The 19,056-nt window shown below is 37.5% G+C and overlaps 1 protein-coding gene across 1 annotated transcript in view; it reads right to left on the bottom strand.

The window, feature by feature from the left end:
• Window positions 1-281: 281 nt before the first annotated feature.
• LOC111870297 (DNA-directed RNA polymerase III subunit RPC1) overlaps window positions 282-19,056 on the bottom strand; it is a 42,926-nt gene continuing 24,151 nt past the window's right edge. Inside the window, exons 17-27 of the mRNA XM_023862459.2 lie at window positions 18,789-18,897; window positions 17,036-17,204; window positions 14,618-14,793; window positions 12,877-12,994; window positions 10,539-10,668; window positions 9,113-9,231; window positions 6,784-6,931; window positions 5,115-5,299; window positions 2,323-2,491; window positions 1,786-1,919; window positions 282-435 (exon numbers count right to left, since the gene is read on the bottom strand). Of these exons, the coding sequence (XP_023718227.1) occupies window positions 360-435; window positions 1,786-1,919; window positions 2,323-2,491; window positions 5,115-5,299; window positions 6,784-6,931; window positions 9,113-9,231; window positions 10,539-10,668; window positions 12,877-12,994; window positions 14,618-14,793; window positions 17,036-17,204; window positions 18,789-18,897 (1,533 nt within the window). The 3' untranslated portion in view covers window positions 282-359. The remainder of the gene's footprint in view (window positions 436-1,785; window positions 1,920-2,322; window positions 2,492-5,114; window positions 5,300-6,783; window positions 6,932-9,112; window positions 9,232-10,538; window positions 10,669-12,876; window positions 12,995-14,617; window positions 14,794-17,035; window positions 17,205-18,788; window positions 18,898-19,056) is intronic.

Below are 19,056 nucleotides of genomic sequence, written 5' to 3' on the forward strand. Positions count from 1 at the left end.
CACCACAGCAGAATTATAACTATGATACTGATATAAATTTTAATTTCATGACAAAATATTCCTTTCAAAATATTTTATCCTCAGAAGAAATAACATTTTTCAGTGTCAAACCAGATACTACAATGAATCCTCCATTTATGATCTCCTTGGAGGGCAGTGGATTTTAACACTAAACTCAAAAATCTTAAATGGAGACAATTTAACATTAAAACTGACTTGGCACTATATAAAAAAATCTGGGTGCAAACTACAGAACATTTATTTTTAAAAATTATACAAAACACATTGAAAACGAACATTTTATTTGCATTTTTCACACAATACAGTAGTATCTGCCCTAACTAATCATACACTATTTACTATGAAGGAAGTTTGTGATAGTCAGGATCATCAAAGATCAGCTTTCTCTTGGGTGGATTAGGATCACTGTCAGCTGTAAAGACTGTTAAGGAAAACATATTGAGTAAACTTGATTCTTATAGAAACCTAACACAACTGATTTAAATCCTCATTAACTCTTACAAACAAACAAACTCTGTGGCCTGTAGTCTGCAAGAGAACTATAACGACCAAGTGACTGCCGCTTGCCAACTTTTGCGGACAGAGGGTGTCACAAGGTCAGCGCAAAAGATCCCCATGGCCGTTAATTTCGGTTTTCTAGACCAGAGGAGCTATTTCCTTGAAATAGCTCTTCAATTATCCCCATGAGGCTCCAGACTCACTACTTGTCAGAAAATCTGGCAGCGTCGGGAATCGAACCCGGAACCTCTGTATCTGTAGCCAGGAAATCTGACCCTAGACCACAGAGGCGGTCCAGTAACTCTTACCACACTTTAAAATTTAGTAACTTAACATTAATTTAATGAATACACAACACAAAATAACAAACATACAAGCTAAATGTTAAACAAAACAGTGATAAAGATAATGTACATGACATAAATTACTAAAACATCAACATCCGGGTTTTACTCAAAAACTGATGACTAGATCAAATCACAATATTCTGTATCCATAATAATATATATCTTCACTGATTTACCGATACAAACTATACTTTGCCGCATTAATAATTAGTAACCTACATACCTTTTTTCTTTCGATCCTGGATCTACTTAATCTTTTGCCTGTAAGCTCTTAGATTTTTAGAAGTAAAAGTAATGATTAAGTTTTTCTTGCAATTATTCACCACAATGTGAAGACATAGTGGTGGAGTTACAGGTGAAGGTATAGTTTAACCCGTTCTTAACCACAACACTAGATGGAAGTGAGTGGTCACCTTCATGCACTGCCGATTTTACCTCTAGAAAAAAAAAAAAAGAGTCCTTGGACAGAAGGCTGGCTGGGCCCTGAGCCAATCTAGATGTGATGGACAATAATCAAATCTATGTGCCTCCCTGGAATCAAATGCCAATTCTCCAGTCTAGCCTTTAGCAGTGCTAGAGAAAATTTTAACTAAAGTGGAGAACTAAATCTTTCCTCCCAAAAGGTAATTCTGGCATGATACATGGCAGAATGAATCTAGAATTCAATACGGATTTTGAACTGACATTTTTTCAGGAGGGTTCAACTGAAATATGAGATTGAGATTAGGATTAAAATACAGATTAATATTTACGACCCATTCTCAGGTTATTTCATGTTATCCAATGATGCTGTTTCAACTGCATATGTTATGTAGTGCCAGATTCATAAATTATATAACACAGTATATAAAAAAAGGAGAATTTTATCAAACATCTATCAAGCTCTATTTTAATAGGTTTTCTGATATATAAAGGATATTTGTGGAGCAATTTGAAGATGCCGGTACCAATGGCCATGGGAATTCCCATGATTATGGATTCGCTCACTCCTGTAATAGCATCTTTCTGGCCATGGTATGCTGCATCAAACAAATGATCAGCAGTCTTCTCAAACTGAAAGTAAAATGATAACCAGCAACATAACTTGGACGGTATGTGCCAGTAATTAGCTATGCTTCTTAGTAAATTAGGCTGAAAGACTTAATTTCATGGTAACAACCTAGCTTAACCATGTAAGCAATAAATTTGCAGATTTAGCTGTTGAGGGGTTAAAACAATGGTGGAAGTAACCATGCGAGGATTTTGCTTGAAGAAATTGTTGGCACAGTGAAGCTTGACGAACAGGTCAAGGAATGTCTGAAGGAATGAGTGCGCAGATCAATAACTCCAACAACTAGCCTCCTGCAAATATGGAGAACTGCGCACTACAGCTGATGCTAATCTGTTTTTGATGCAGAAAATGCTTAATTAACCAAAGCATTTTCCTGTTACTTAAGCTAATATGTGGAAAGATTACCGAAGCCAAATTGAGGACTGACTCCTTCATCTTTGAAAGACCATGGCGAGTGATACCCAAGACTTCACCTCGGCTAGTCATCAGATCTGCGACTAACATAGGATGACGCCTATCAATGCTCATCCCATGGTTTTCCATAACAAGTTTAATTTCTGTCATGATAGTTGCTCTGAAATGATAAAAATTTCCTTACATTGACACCTGTAATAACTTCATTCAGAACTATGATTACGTGAACTGACACTTCATTCAACCAATTCCTAACAATTACAAGCAAATGGATTGAAAAAGGATTAACCCCATAGTTAGGGGCTCTATGGGACTGAAACTGCATTTCTGAATTCTCTAGAAAAACTGTATACTGTATCCCACAAGAGGTGATGTTTTAGATCATCTTTATATCTGTTTTTCATACACATCAAAAAATCTGAAGAGGCAATATTTTTTAACTGTTTAAAACTGTATTAAATATGAAAAATAAATAACACCAGATACTAGACAATAATTTTATACATAGAGAGGTTAAAGTTGAATGTCATACTCATTTGGGGGGGGGGGGGAAACATGTTATTTAAATTACTCTAATTCAGAAACTATTTCATGTAGAAAATTCATTTTGGTGTAGATTATAAACTTCTTAGAATCATTGTCATTAAATATTAGAATCAAACAATCCTTGATTAAATGTGCTCAAATGCTTAGATTATGATTTAAGGTTCTGAGTCTGTGGTAATTCCTTTCAGATCCAAAAGTTGGTTAATATTTCATTCAAATTCACCTATGAGTATACTTGCACTTTCTGTTAACAAACACGAAGCTATTTAAAAATGACATAACTTGACAAAAATGTGCACTCTGCAAAGCATATAATACATAAATAACATTTAATTTACTGATTTTTATGAAGTTTGTATTTATCACGGCTTGTAGTAATTAAATTCTTCCACATATTACTGTCTCTGGCTTTGTTATGCTATTTGATTGGTACTGTCTCTGAAACAGCATGTCATACATTATATTCACAACATATAACATTCCCCTTATTAATGTTTATAGTTTCTGTTAAAACATTTTCCATATAGTACATCCTTAATGCAACTAAAATATTGTAGCGGTTTGAAAGCAGAGCAACGGGGAGAAGAGAAACAGTAGCGGGACAAAAAGAAGATGCTACAAGAACAGCCTCCAAAGAAAAGGAACGGGGTGCACCATTAGACTCTTCGGGATGAACAGCCTTAAGGAGGGAGCAGTGTGACATGTTGCGCAATGGAGAACCCCTCCCTACCCAGCAGCAACGTGGCAACTCACGCCACAGTGACGTGGCGGATGAGGCAGCGCTCCCCCCTCCGCGGTGACGTAACGCGCAACGCCGCAATTGCTACGTACCCGTAACCAACTTCCAACAGCGTTGCTAAGTAACAGGCAAACACAGCCACTATATAAGAGAGCTGCACTGCCTGCGAGCGGAGTTGAAATATAGCAGCAGTCGCGACAAGAAGACCCGAACGCGTGGTTACAAGATTTTATGTGACAGTGTGCGATAACTAAGAAGTCAGCGAGTGGAAGACTTATTGTGTGCTTTCGAGACTTTGTGTGTGCTGTAGTACAGTTATATTGGGAGTGTGTGATACAGAGACTTGTATAGCTCCCGTACTGTGAACGTGGAGACTACTGAAGACAGAGTGAATTGATTTGCGAATAGGGTTATAAATCGTGAAACCCCGCAACAGTGTAAACAGATTATTGTGAATAGGGTCATAAAGTATGAAACCCCGCAACTGTGTTATAAATAATTGTAGCCATTACTTGTAGGTTGTTGAATAAACCAATTAACAATCTCTACGGCGTCTTCAGTAACGAGACACGTTACAGTTAGGAGGGGTTCTCCATTGCGCAACATGTCACACTTCTCCCTCCTTAAGGTTGTTCGTCCCGAATAGCCTAACGATGCACCCCCGTTCCTTTTCCTTCCCGCAGCTGTGCTTGCAGTGTCTCCTGTTGTTTCGGCTACTCCTCTTGCAGCGACTATTCTTCGTCCATTACATCGGCTCCCCTCTTAAAACAAAGCTCGTCTCGAGCAGTTCCCTCTTAACTTGCCAGAAGATCCCATTCATCCATCGCTTTCTCCCATGGCACATTCACTCTCTCTGGGGAGGCCGGTTCTTCTATTTTACCGGCTCCTCTTCTGTGCCCTGCTTCTTTCTTTTGACCTTCATGTAAGGTGGTAATCCATTATATCAACTGTGGTCTAATATTACATCAGACTGAGAAATAGTACGTACTTATAATGCCAAATTTTGTAACAATCTGTTCATCCAAAAATGCATGTGTTATATGGACAGACATGACAAAGTAATCAGAGGTACACATAGTTGCACATCATAGCTAAAAAAGTGGAAGGAGTTCAAAACTACTGAGTATTTTATGATTGAAGAGAAAGTTTGTTCAAGAATTATGTTACAATGTATCAAAATCTAGTGCTGAAACAGTATGTTATCATTTATGTCTTGCTTTTGTGTTGGTTAACTGTTGACGTTAGTCCCTGAAGACTGAGTCTGTGTTTACCTTTGAAATGACACTCACATACACATGATGCAACAACCCAAAAACAGAATTACAGAAGTGATATGCCTTTGTCATTATGTATGTCTCCTGATTCTTTGTAAATTTTCATCTCACACTTCATTCTGAAACTAGGAGTTTAAAACAGAATATATGATGGTACATTATTACAAAGAGCTGACACTTTCTGTAACTAACTTTCTAATATACCTCTACATTCCTTATTTTACCTGGCTGCTTCAATGCCCAAGGTTGTAAAAACCTCATAGGTGTTGTTTGAGGTAGTAGAGGTTCCTTTGACTCCAGGTGTTGCCATAACTTCTCGCAGGTTATCTCCTTCCACAAACAATTTATACCGAGTCTGGCCACCTGAATCATCATTATGTATCACAGCACGGTTTACAGAAGGCAGTCCCTAAAGAAAAACATATCATCGTTACAGTTACCATGAGGGATGAGGCAATCATGATATCCTTCGTGGTATTATTCTAACATTCACCTGATAGGTCTGAAGTAAAACATGAAAATACTGGCAAAACAGTTAGTGCCCCAACTGAGGCACTGGCTTTCTGACAAACAAGTCATGTGTTTGTACTGACCTGCTTGGTACAAAGGGTGAAATACAGATCCTTTCTACATTAGTTCTACTTTCGAACCACCATACCTCAGAAATGAATACAGCTATGAATATGAAACAATGCACATTGTATTAGACATTTTGTCCCGTACACGTTCCAGTTTTAAAAGCATTCCGAATGGAATCTTCACACAATATAACCATGGCAACATCTGCAAAATCCATTCTTGCAGTTCATCATGGCTTTCTGGCAGAGGGTGGGCCAACACATTAAACCGTGACATAGTCCCATAGTAACAATTCCGCTGTGGTCAAAACCAGGTGACTGAGACAGACTAGAAAATGGGCCCTGTTCAACCATTCCACACTCAAAGGAAGGTCTGCATCAGATGTCCCACAGATATATGTGGGTTCTCTGTTCTTCATATCCCATTACTTTGTAACTGATGTGGAACTTGGCTGCATAGCATGGTGACTGTTCAAAAATTTGATCTCATTTAGGAAAACCTTGTACCACTACATCCACACAGATTACTACTTTAGTATGGCATGAATGTTCTCACACATTAATGTATTATACCCATAAGTGGAGGCAGTAGAAGATGGGTGATGGTTATGCAGTAGCATAGACTGTAACATGGTGGAAGATAAACTAAATACCATCATTACATGTTCACTACCTTCAACGAACACTTTATTTCACAGTTTAAACAACTTGTAACATTAAAAAATCAAGTTAATAGCTCAAAGGTAACAAAGTATGTCTCCACAATGAGCACTACAAAATTAAAGCTGTTTAGGGAAATAACTGCTGTTTATTGTGAGAACCATATGAAACTCATAAATACATTATGTGCACACAATGCAGAGTTTTTGTATGATAAAGTAGTCACTACATATAGAATCAATGAGCTTTAACTTGTTAATTACTTCAGGAGAGAAACAGACAACAGTGGAGTATTGTACAAAGTTTCCAAGTTGCAAAGTGCATTGCTGAGGCATTTGGTGTTGGAATTAGAGCACTGCAATGCATTCTCTGTCAGGGAAATATCTGTAACTTACACACAGTAAACAATAATGATATAAAAAGGGTAGAATTTCTCTTCACAATTAATTACAGAATCAGATTCATAGCAGACAAAACAGGATAAGCAATAACATTCTCTTAACTTCACATCTTTGCAGTTGGCTCTGGCAGCATGACTAACAGTTACATTAGAAGTTTTAAATTTAAACTATTAATTCTTAATACATATAATCTCAGTGTTAAGGAGCATAAAGCAAAGACAGAAAGAAAAGAGCAGTGAAGAACCATACATCACCTTGATGACAACTTTAGGCACAGTTTCTTTGAGAGTTTGCAGTTGATAATTGAGAGTAGACTTTGACTTCCCTGGTTTCACAGTTATGATTGAGTCACTAACCACCGTGACTTGTTGTGGTTTCAACTTTAGGCGTGATGTACAGATGCTGCAGAATAAAAAATGTGAACAGCAAAATCCATCTTCCACAACAGAGCTAAATATGGTACATGGAATAGAGAAAAGGGAAGACATCCACACACTACATGTACCATGTGTACACTAGGCATTTCATTATATGACAAAGGACATTTCTGGAGTCATAAATATAATTTGCACCATAATATAAATCAATGCTTCATGCAAGTCTTTCTCTAAGCACTATTATTATTATTATTATTACAATATGAAAAAAAAATACAATGTTGCTACTGAATGATCTAATCTTTGTACAGAACACAATGTCAATCAGATTGCACTCTTGCTTTGTGTTTGGAAGGTCCCAGTTTCAAATCTTGGCCCACAGTATTGGCTAACCTGCAAAAGGTTTATTATGGTTTTCCAAAATCCCTTCACAGAGATACTAGGACACTGACTCAAACTAAGCCATGATTACTTCAATCCACATCCAATTCATTATTCATAATTAGCGTATAATTCAATGCTATGCTGTCTACGGTTTTAAAAGTGTTGTCAAATAGGACATAAACAAACAAAACAAAACAAATTCCGTGGCCTGTAGTCCACAAGCAAACTATACTGACCAAGTGAGCGCCACTTGTCGGCGAAGTTAGTGCCAACTTTAGTGGATAGAGGGTGCTACGTGGTCAGCACAACAGATCCCCAAGGCCGTTAATTTCAGTTTTCTAGACCAGAGCTGCAATTTCCTTGAAATAGCTCCTCAGTTATCCTCACAAGGCTGAGTGGACCCCATTCCAGACCCACTACTTCTCAGAAAATCTGGTAGTGCCAGGAACTGAACTCAAGACTTCTGGATCTGAAGCCAGGAACTCTAACCACTGGACCTTAGAGGTAGTAGTTAAATAAGCCATACATACATAAATAAAACAAATTAATCTTTGTGTACTGTAGGACAAAAGTTGTAATGTTTCAAATGTTCATCATTAGACGGCACTTCTCATTTCTGTTGCATTCTGCTCCTACCTTCATGAATTCTGTACAAGCCAAATTATATTACTGAAATATGAATTCTTGGACCTCAGGTGAAATGGACTTTATACTTAAGTTTTATAGACTTGCAAATTAGTTCATATGTCACTTGACTGAATCATTTACAGGACGAAATACAAGAGTAATTCAAGAAGTAAGGGCCCCTTATATTTTATTTAAATAAAATAACAACTCAGACTAACTCATGAGGCTGAGATATAGTCTCTCATATTAGCTTTACTCCTCCACAGTCACCAAGTTTGTTTAGACATTTATCATAATGATATATCAATTTGTCAAGTCCTCCATAGAAAAATAAATCTGTGATTATCCCAGAAAACAGTAATCACTTTCCCTGGAGACTGCACTGTCTTGAACTTCGTTTTGAGTGGAGAGTGAGAATGCTTCCAGGTCACTGATTCAGCCTTGTTTTCTGGGGTGTAGTGGAAGATCCAAGTCTCATCTCCTGTAACAGTTATGCCTGAGAATGCTTCACCATGCTCCTCATAATGATGATGAAGCACCAGGGAGGGTCCCAGAGAAAGTGATAGCTACTGTTTTCTGGGATGTTCATCGAGTTCTTTTGGTTGATTTCACACCTTCTGGTTCAACAGTAAATGCAGCTGCTTGTCAGGATGCTCAAAAGAGACTTAAGGAGGCTATTTGGTGCAAGAGACCAAAATTGTTGACCAAACAAGTTCTTTTGCATGACAATGCTCGACCTTACAGTTCTTCCACAACCATGAATCTTTTGAATTCCTGGAGCTAGGAAATTCTTCCACATCCACCATATAGTCCTGATTTAGCACCGTCAAACTCCCATCTCTTCCCAAAGATGAAAGAGCACCTCAGAGGTCAGTGCTTCTCTTCCAATGAAGATGCTCAAAATGAAATCAAGAATGGTTATGTGCCAAGGACAATTTTTTTCTATAAAGGGCTTGATAAACTGATATATCACTATAAGTGACTAGACATACTTGGTGACTATGTGGAAAAGTAAAGCTAATATCTCAAAGTATTTCAGCCTCACAAGTTAGTCTGTCTGTTGTTATTTTATTTAAACACAAAATAGGGACCCTTACTTTTCTAGATACCATCACAGATACAAAGCAACTTTTCAAATAGAATTTTCTTACATAAATAAACAATGACCAAAGAATGTCACATTGAACCACCTTACCTGAAACGAATAGATTCTGCATCAACTTCCAACTTCAACAAACGAATACGATCAGTATCCAATTTAATGAGGAGGAAACAATCATCTGGGAGATAGAGTTCCTCAATGTACTCTGACACCTGTAGGGTTGAGAACTATTATGGAATCTGTATGTAATAAATCTTCTGAAAAATGTTTAATATTTAAGTATGTGGAATCAACAATGAGAAAGCAGAAATGTCAGAATCAGGAACAGAATAAATTTTGGAAGTGTCTGTTATTATTCAGTTAAATATTTGTTATATCATGTCAGCTCTCTAAAGCACTAAATATTAAGATACACAGAGCAATAATTTTGTCACTTGATTTTTGATGTAAAACATTATACCCGCCCCCACACGCTTCACTTCCACGCTGTGTATGCCTCGACTAAATTCAGCAGAATGAGTCTTATATCCCAGGGGTACACGGGTGTTGGCTCGCTTACATCGTTTTTTTGGATGCGGGCTCGATCGGTTAACCCCCTAGCACAGGTTCCACATGAACACCCTCACTCCCTGGCTTCTACTCCCAAACTCCCCGGCTTCCACTCACTGACTAACTCCTTACCCCCGCTGCTGCTTCCAGAAACCACGTTCTTAGCCATCTCGAACTTTCCACTGGGAGGTTTTCATGACCAAATACATGGACCCCTTCCGGTCTGCACACCATCTAGAACGTTCTCGATCCACAGGTCCTCCACCCCCACAGGCACGGACGAAAGAAGGTATACCTACCCCCCCTTGAATGCAATGGACTCACCAACCTCCCTTCTGTCCCTCGCAACAAAAGGCCAATTCAGAGGACCATGATCCCTCCGGGGCATCTCATTTCTACAGCTAAACTTAACCGTTACTTACAAACAAATAAGACTTTCCGTGAAGGATGCGTACAGTTACAACATGGTCTCTTACATTGAGGGAAGAAAAATAAACAGTTTGTAAATAAAACACTCAGGTATGGATTTGAATCTAAGTATATAGCAATTAGATAATATAGGATTTTACATAATACAGAACAGAAAGTAAATGTTTCAGTTATACTACAACACAGTGAACTAATGTTATGAAATCCTAATTATGGAAGATTCTCTAGTGGAAAAAGAGGAGGGAAACGTGAAGTACGATGGAATCCGTCCTATAAAGTTTCTTTGATGTGCAGTGATTTGCATACTAAATTGAGGAAAATATTAAAGAGAAAAGTTAACACTGAAATTATAAATCTGAGATCACTGAAACTGAGTAATAAATAAGGGAATATGTTAAACTGAGGAACATTACATGTGAGTTCCACTGTACTGCATATGCCACACTGGAGGGCAGAGAAATGTTTTGAGGCAAACACTGTTAAGAAAGCATATAGTTAGGCAAATGCTATCACAGCCAAATTCTTCCAGAATTTTCCTTACCTCTCCAAGCACTGTCTTCTCTATACGACCTTTGACTCTTCTAGCAAACTCAGCATCTGTATCATTCTCAAGATGAGCAGTAATAATTGGAGTGCTAATTATTTTGCTCGCATTAATTATTTCCTTGATCCTGATGGAAAATATTAAACAAAATTTAATGAACTACAAAAAGAAAAAAGTCACCAAGTTTCTGTGTGCTGTGTTCTTAGCTCTAGACACAAGATTCAAGCAAGCTAGCACAAGCAGTAACACAGTAACACAGTTGGCTTTTATTCAGTAGGTGTTCAACTCAAATGTTGGTTAAGACACCAGCAACAATGACTCCATTTTTTCACAGTTTCTTAAGTTCCTTCAGGCAAATACTGGGATAGTACCTCAACCTAGGCCATGATTGCTTTCTTCCACATCCTTCCCAATTCATTATTCACTATCATACTACAAATGAATGCCATAGAGTCTGAATTGCTGGCAGTGACAAACCATAAATAAATAACACTGACATTTATTTATTTATGGTTAACATAATGATGCTGTCAGCAGCTCAAACTATAGACTAAGATTGTAGGATGAATAATGAATGAAGGACTGGGAAAGAAATGGAAACAGCCATGTCCTATTTCAAGGTTCTGTCCTGGCACCCATCTGAATCTCAAGAAAACCATGAAAAAACTCAGTCAATACAAAATTCAAGTCCAAAATGTTACCATTTGGGTCACCTTGCATGATGAATATTTAAATTTACTTTTTTATTGCTATGATAACTAACATCACAGTTGCTGATATCACAAAAAGATAAATAAGATACAAGCTCTAACATCTAGAATGGTGCAGGAAGAAGTTCCTGTGCATCATGTGATAAATGTTGGAACCACTGAAGAAAGAAACTGTCACCTGCTGTGAATGTACTAAAAACTGACACCACAACAAAATTCAATGAAAGTAAGATAAAATCTACTTTATAAAAAATAACTATACATAGGTACTAGTATTTGATTTGTTTCATCGTGGTCCGTCACACTAACAATATTATAAAAGATTAATTAATTCCACCCAGTGTGATGAGTTTTTTCCTTTTTAATATTTTATCCTTAACATGTTTCTGTCTTATAGACCATCTTCAGAAGGATATCAATACAATTAGAAACCACTATTACAATATATTTTCTGAATATTAATATATACATACAATGTTATCATAATACTAGTACAAAATCTAATGTTTTTAACAACTACAGTGGCTTGTACTAATATGTTAAAATATTTATAAATTGCATTTAGTATGTTGAGAAATATTTTGTTAAAATTTTTAAACCAAATTGGTTTGTGCCCTTTTTATTCCTTCCCTTTGAAGGAAGCCAAGCATCTACTGCCTTGTGGTTCTGTCCTTTGGAGAACAGGATTCTTTAGTGTCTTCCTGTTGATGCTCAAGGCATGCAGTTCAGTCTATAGGACCGAAACATGTTAAGGATAAAACATTAAAAAGAAAAAAAAAACTTCATCAGTCACACTGGTTGGAATTAATTAACCTTTTATAATTGGTACTAATAATTACAATTACATTCAGAATCAGGGTAAATCACATAAAAAAATAAATGCTCAGAGCAATTTAGGCAAAATGAAGGACATCACTGAAGTCACAGTACTTATGGAACCCATTTTATATAATTCATCATTCATTAGCTTCTGCAACTGAGTTTTGTTCTTGTGTTCTCTCAGTCCCTGAAAGTCATGGTGGGATTCACACCATGATATAAGCCCAGGATCTCTCAGTAACAGAGGAATGGTAACATCTCTAGTGAATGGCTATGAGATGGATCACAAAAGTTCAATTTCAGGAAGTTGTACTGATTTTTCTCTTCATCACCAGATCCAGAACAGCTGTAGGGCCTACTCAAGCTCCTACACAATGGGGCTCAGGGATCAAAGCAGCCAGAGTTAACAGCTGACCACTCATCTCTTTCTAGTACCTAGGTTAAGAATGTGTGGGGCCACAATCTTTGGTCTCCTGTACATTTTCATAGCATGGTGCTTAATCCTTTACCATGTTACATCCAGAGAATTATGAACATTATGTAGAAATTATCAGGACAATGATAAGAAGAATGCTCTAAAGAGAAACAAGAAGCTCTAGACAGAACTAATCATCTACTCTCCTCTGATATGATATGGACTGCAAAGGAAACAAAAATATTTGGGGGGGGGGGTTTACACAGAAACAGGTGTTCTCATAAGGCTCTTTTAATTTTTTTTTCAAAATTAGGAAACTATGCTAAAACAATTAAAGTAATGTGTTATGAGAATGCTGGTCACAGCAACTTTCCATAAAAATCACTTTTACCTAGGTACTCCCTGAGTAATATTCATAGATGCAACTCCTGCAAAATGAAAAGTCTTGAGGGTCATCTGTGTGCCAGGTTCTCCAATACTCTGTGCAGCAAGAGCACCTACTGCAGTTCCTACCAAAAGAACAGAATAAATAAATTACTTCTAGATATCAAATGAAATTAATTATACACATTCAAAAGGAAAGGAAGGCCTCCACAATTCTTTCTCTGGCTTCAAACAGAATTCTGGATAATCTCAATTTCATTTTGTTTTTAAACATATCTAACATGTTAACATGTGAATTGTAAAGTGTAACATATTGTCATGTGATGGAGTGACTATAGATGAGGTTTGGATTGGTAATTGGATTTACTGAACACTTAATTACACTTGCTTACTACAAGCAACTATAGCGCTATCACTAACTCACACACTCTGCAGTTCACTACAGCAGTCTGCTGTGTTTTCACCAGTCATTGCCCGGTGATGGATCCAATGCCAGATGTTCCCCTTCCTATGGGCTCCTGAACTGTTCCTATACCTCAGCTACCAGCTGCTCACAGTGAATAAACTGAAGCAGTCCTCTAACTGACTGCTCACCAACCAACTCTTGTCACTCCACTGTACTCAACTTGACTCACTCCTCACTCGGTTGGTTGAGTGAAATAGCCTCAGAACAGACTCAAAGAAAACACCCTGTCATGTGTTGTTTACTTGTTTACTGGCTGTTTTGTAGCAATGGCTCCTTAAGTATTTGTTTGCCTTGCATTCATTGCCTAACAATGGTTCTATATGCCACAGTATAATGTTGTACAGTTATAAAACAAAAACAAACTCTGTGGCCAGTAGTCCACAAGCAAATTATACACAACAAGTGACCGCCGCGTGTCGGCGAAGTTAGTGCCAACTTTAATGGATAGAGGGTGTCTCGTGGTCAGCGCAACAGATCCCCATTGCTGTTAATTTCGGTTTTCTAGACCAAAGCTCTTCTTTCCTTGAAACAGTTCTTCAGTTATCCTCACGAGGCTGAGTGGAACCCGCTCCAGACCCACTACTTCTTATAAAATCTGGTAGCGCCAGGAATCAAATCCAGCACCTCTGGATCTGTAGCCAGGAATTCTGACAACTAGACCACAGAGGTGGTCAGTTGTACAGTTACAAGACACATTAATATAATCATGATATATATTATTTTCTATCCAAAGCCTTCATTTATAATTTTTTCACCACGCTGACCTGTGTACAACTGGAAAGGTATGAAAAAATGAACCTAAAAGAGACTTATCCCAAAGGCTGGAATACTTCAGGACATTTAGGAATAATGCTACCACACTGAAACTTTTTGCTCTTCTGTTGCTTGGTATGGTAGAAAACTGAGCGCTAATGGTGGATATTTCCAATAAAAATAGCTTGATGACATTTCTGTAGCATTTTTACTTGTTATTGTAGTTTCCTGCTATTAACATGCTACAAATAAAGGATGAGAGGAAACAATTTCATATCATTATTCTGGGACATTCTGTATTTATACTTAACAGTATGGTAATAATAACAATGATGGCCAGCAGATGGAACTATAGTTTATGAGGTCCAAATTTTGGCTAGAAGAAATGGATTTTGCACCTTCCCAAACATTTTCAGTAAAGTTAATTTTGTCAAGAATAAATATCACTATTTGAACATTCATTCCATTAACTATTTCTCCATCTGTACCAACCCCATGAATACATGTTAATATTACATATTTTAATTACCTGGTTCTATCTTGGACCGCATGTATTTATCACGACACGTATGGAAAAATTCAACTAACTGACTAACTGTAAGTCTTTCCAACTGCAAGACAACAGCAGGAAAAATTGGTGTATCATCTACACCATAGCGATGACGCAGCCGGGCAACGCGCCGAGCAAAACTCTCCATGAAGGTACTGAAAGTATATTGTGCATAATGTTTACATCCAGATAAACAAAGATTTCACAAGGCCACAATAGTGCCCTGTGTTCTACAAAAAAATATCCTTAACAAAAGCTGCAGAATTTTTAAAGATATATTACACATACTTCAGGGTCTCACATTTCAGAAGTTTCAAGGGAACCATACTACTATTAATGACATTATGGAACTAATATACCGTATTTACGCATGTATAGGTCGCGTGCGTGTATAGGCCGCAGCACAATTTTCAGACAGAAATTATAGAAAAAATAATTTTCTTGGAATATTATTTCAGGAGTAGAAATTATTCTGAAATTTGGCAACGTTGAACATTCCTAAGTTCGCAACTAGCGAAAATAACGGTACCGCTCGGAACAAAGGCATTGCGGGGGAGAGTTATAACCTTTTCGCCTTTACTTGACTTGCCTGGTTAGTTCTGAGTGAAACATGGGTCGAGTAAGAGCAGGTTATACGTCTAAATTTAAACTTCAAGTGGTGTGTTACGCACAAGAACATGGAAATCGAGCAGCAGGGAGAAAATTTGACGTTGATGAAAAAATGTGCGAAGATGGATACTAACGAAAGATGCCCTTGAAAAAACGTCACAAAATCGACAATCTTTCTGCGGAAAGAAAGCTAAATTTCTAGAACTTGAAAATAAACTTTTGCGATACGTGCGTAATACACGGGCGGATGGATTTTCAGTGTCTGTGGAAATGATTCAATTTGAAGGCCTCAAAATAGCGGACAGAATGAAAATTCCTCGTAATGAATTTAAGGGAAGTTATGGATGGGCAAGGCGCTTTATGGCCCGACATGATCTTGTAATTCGGCGACGGACGTCAATAGCGCAGCGCCTTCCCGACACATACCAGGAGAAACTGCTTGCATTTCAAAAACATGTCCTGAAATTAAGAAAGACGCACAACTACACCATGGGAGCTATTGGAAATGTTGATGAAACTCCTGTGTTCTTTGAAATGCCGGGTGAAAGTACAGTGAACAAAGCAGGCGAAAAAACAGTGCATGTGCGGACTGCAGGAGCAGAAAAGCAGCGGTGTACCGTAATGCTTGGTATCACTGCTGATGGAAACAAACTACCACCATTTGTAATCTTCAAACGCAAAACATTGCCGAAAGAAAAGCTTCCACCGGGAATTTTGGTGAGAGTTCAAGAAAAAGGATGGATGACAGAAGAGCTCTATCTGGATTGGTTGAAATCAGTGTGGTTTCGGCGCCCAGGCGCACTTTTACGTCAGCGGTCAATGTTAGTGGTTGACAGTTTTCGAAGCCATTTAACTGAAAATGTGAAAGTGAAGATGAGGCAGGAGAAAAGTGATATGGTTGTGATACCAGGGGGGATGACTGGCATGTTACAACCACTTGACGTGTCAATAAACCGTCCTTTCAAGTCTCATTTGCGGCGCTTTTACCGGGACTGGAGATGCGGTTCCACGGAGATGACGCCGACTGGACGATTGAAGAAACCTTCATTAAGTCAAATGTGTGAGTGGATTGTGGCTGCATGGAACACCATACCAGAAGAAATGGTTTCCAAAAGTTTTAAAGTCACATCCATTTCCAACGCAATGGACGGGACTGAAGATGATGCTGTATGGCTGACATCACCTGACAGCGAAACTTCGAGCGAGAGCGACATCGACAGTAACGAGTCAAGTGATGAACAGTAATATGGTTCAATTACCGTGGACCAACTTCAGAAAGTGTCGCATAATTTATTCATGTGATGTGAAGCATGTTTGCAAGCAGAAGGGGGTCACTTTCAGCACCTGTTATAAAGCACGGTAAGTTTGTGTTATCTTTTTACAGTATTCTTAGAAATGTGTGCATGTACAGAAACTGATGTAAGGGTATCAGTGACACGACTGCACTCTCGCTAGCGGGGAGGGGCACAGTAGTCGCGGAGAAACGTTCCATCCGCTCTACGCTGCTGCCCCTGTTTCCTCGATCTTTGAACACCCTGTATTACTAATTATGAATATATTTTTTTTAAATGAAGTGTGATTTCGAATATTTCGAATATAAGCCGCACCCCAGTTTTCCTCTTGAATTTTTGGCAAAAAATGTGCGGCCTATACATGCGTAAATACGGTATACACAGCGGATAATCTTTAAAAATACAATGTGTACACCAAGTTTCATGGAAATCTCTCAAGTGATTCTCACTCAAACTATTCATAATTTTCAACAATCATTTTACATCTATAAAGTACCTTAGTTCATTTTTGAATTCAGTGCTACAGGTATCAAAGTCATCAGTCTTCAGAATCTCTTCAGCTGCCTTCTTGATACTTGGTCCATCAAGTGGTTCTTCTTCACGAGATGGACATTTTGCACGCACATGATCTAACACTCGTTGAAAATCAACTGGACAGTCTTTACCTGTAAGGGTAGGTTAGAAAACCAACTATCACTAAGGATTACTATTGTGAGTGATAGTAGGAAGGGCGCAAACCAAGTTATTTGCCCCCCCCCTTTCTTAAATTTTGAAAAAAAAAATCAAAATTGTAAAAAGAAGTACATTTACCAAATACTAATAACAAAAGTTAAAGCGTCGCTTTAAAAAACATTCTTGTGTCATGAATATAAGAAAGGCTTAACAACTTCCTTAACTAATTCAGTTTTAATTTTTTTAACTTGTCCATAACCATAAGTCTGTATGCAAATTTTCTGCCTGCCTCTTTGTACAAAATCCTGGTGGCATCTGTGATTTTATAGTTGTTTCTGTAATTACAGAAGTATAGTGCCTTTAGTTCATTTTAGTTTAGTGTTACAATTACTAAACATGTAACATGCTTTAAACACCTATAAAACAAACTAGGACACTAAAAAAAATGTTTTACATGACTGCACTTTCCACCAATAAATGTATGCAATGTGTGATACAATTTCTTGTTAGTACAATGCACTAAACATGTGCTACAATTACCAGGTCCAACAAACGTATGTACCATCCTGCCCCACATATCAATGTTAAAAAAATCTTATAGACAAATATTTACTGACCAAAGAACATGTTATGCATAATTGTAAACTGCATCTTTGCTGTAGTAATTTGCTGATATTAATTGATGTGATCTTAGCATGAACAATGATATCAGGTATTTGGTGATCCAGACCACACTGGCTAACACCACCCTTCTTTGTCAGGATGAGACTTTAATGTCATCTGTTTGTTTAGAAAGATAATTATGGTACATGAGTTTATTAATTTCATATACTGCATATATGGAACATTAAGTCATAGCAAGATAAAACTTCTGACAAAGAGATTTCTTGTGGTTGCGATCTGGGCTGGCACTAGCCTAAATGCTGCCCCTGGCAATGAGAAATTCCACATTACTCCCAATTAAGCATTTCTTAAAAAAAGTCATGAAAATTAATAGTATGAAATTCTGAAACACTGTGATGTAAACTGTGTCACAATTCTTATCACAAGGATCAAAGAAACACTGATAAAAATGTGGAATCATCTAGTCACAGCAACTGCTGTGTCGCTGCTGACCTGAAATTACAAAATTAGATAACAACATGAATGCCTGACATTCACACTTATATTTAAACTGCTGCATACTGTGGATAGGTGACTATGTCATGATAGAAACAGAATTTTCATTTCAAGTAAAGCCTAAAATTATGCTGCTCAATGTGTACACTTGATTGCCTGTACTGTTGTGCTGGTCTGCACTCCAGTTACCATCCACTTTACACAAAACAAAAATGCACATCTTTCACCCAGATCTATGGCCACACAAAATTTCAGGTTTCTACATTAGTGTTGCTACTGGAAGTTCTCATGTCCAATATTACTATTAGTGACAATGGGGAATTTAATTAAATAGTATAATGAAGATGGTGGCAGCAGGTTCCTCAGAAACATCTGTGTACCAAACTATATATTCCAGAAAACAATGATCTCAATACACACTGCTGTGAGACTCTCAAATCTCATATACTATTCTTTACCTTCCATGTACGTAGGATCTAGTCCATCAGCTCCATAGCAGATTTGAACAATGTCTCCAATAGAATTACGAACTGTCATGTCATAATGCAGACATAAATCTTCTAGAGACTGCAACATAATAACAAGATAACACACTGGCATCTAAACATAATATAAATAACATGAACACAAATAATGTAAGTAACTCAAAATGCTTCGTTTATGAACATTTACCATCTCATCTACTTTTCAAAGCTTAAAAAATATCTGTAATATACATTTTATTAT

Source organism: Cryptotermes secundus, unplaced genomic scaffold (genome assembly GCF_002891405.2).
Source record: "Cryptotermes secundus unplaced genomic scaffold, Csec_1.0 scaffold354, whole genome shotgun sequence".
Lineage (NCBI taxonomy): Eukaryota > Metazoa > Arthropoda > Insecta > Blattodea > Kalotermitidae > Cryptotermes > Cryptotermes secundus.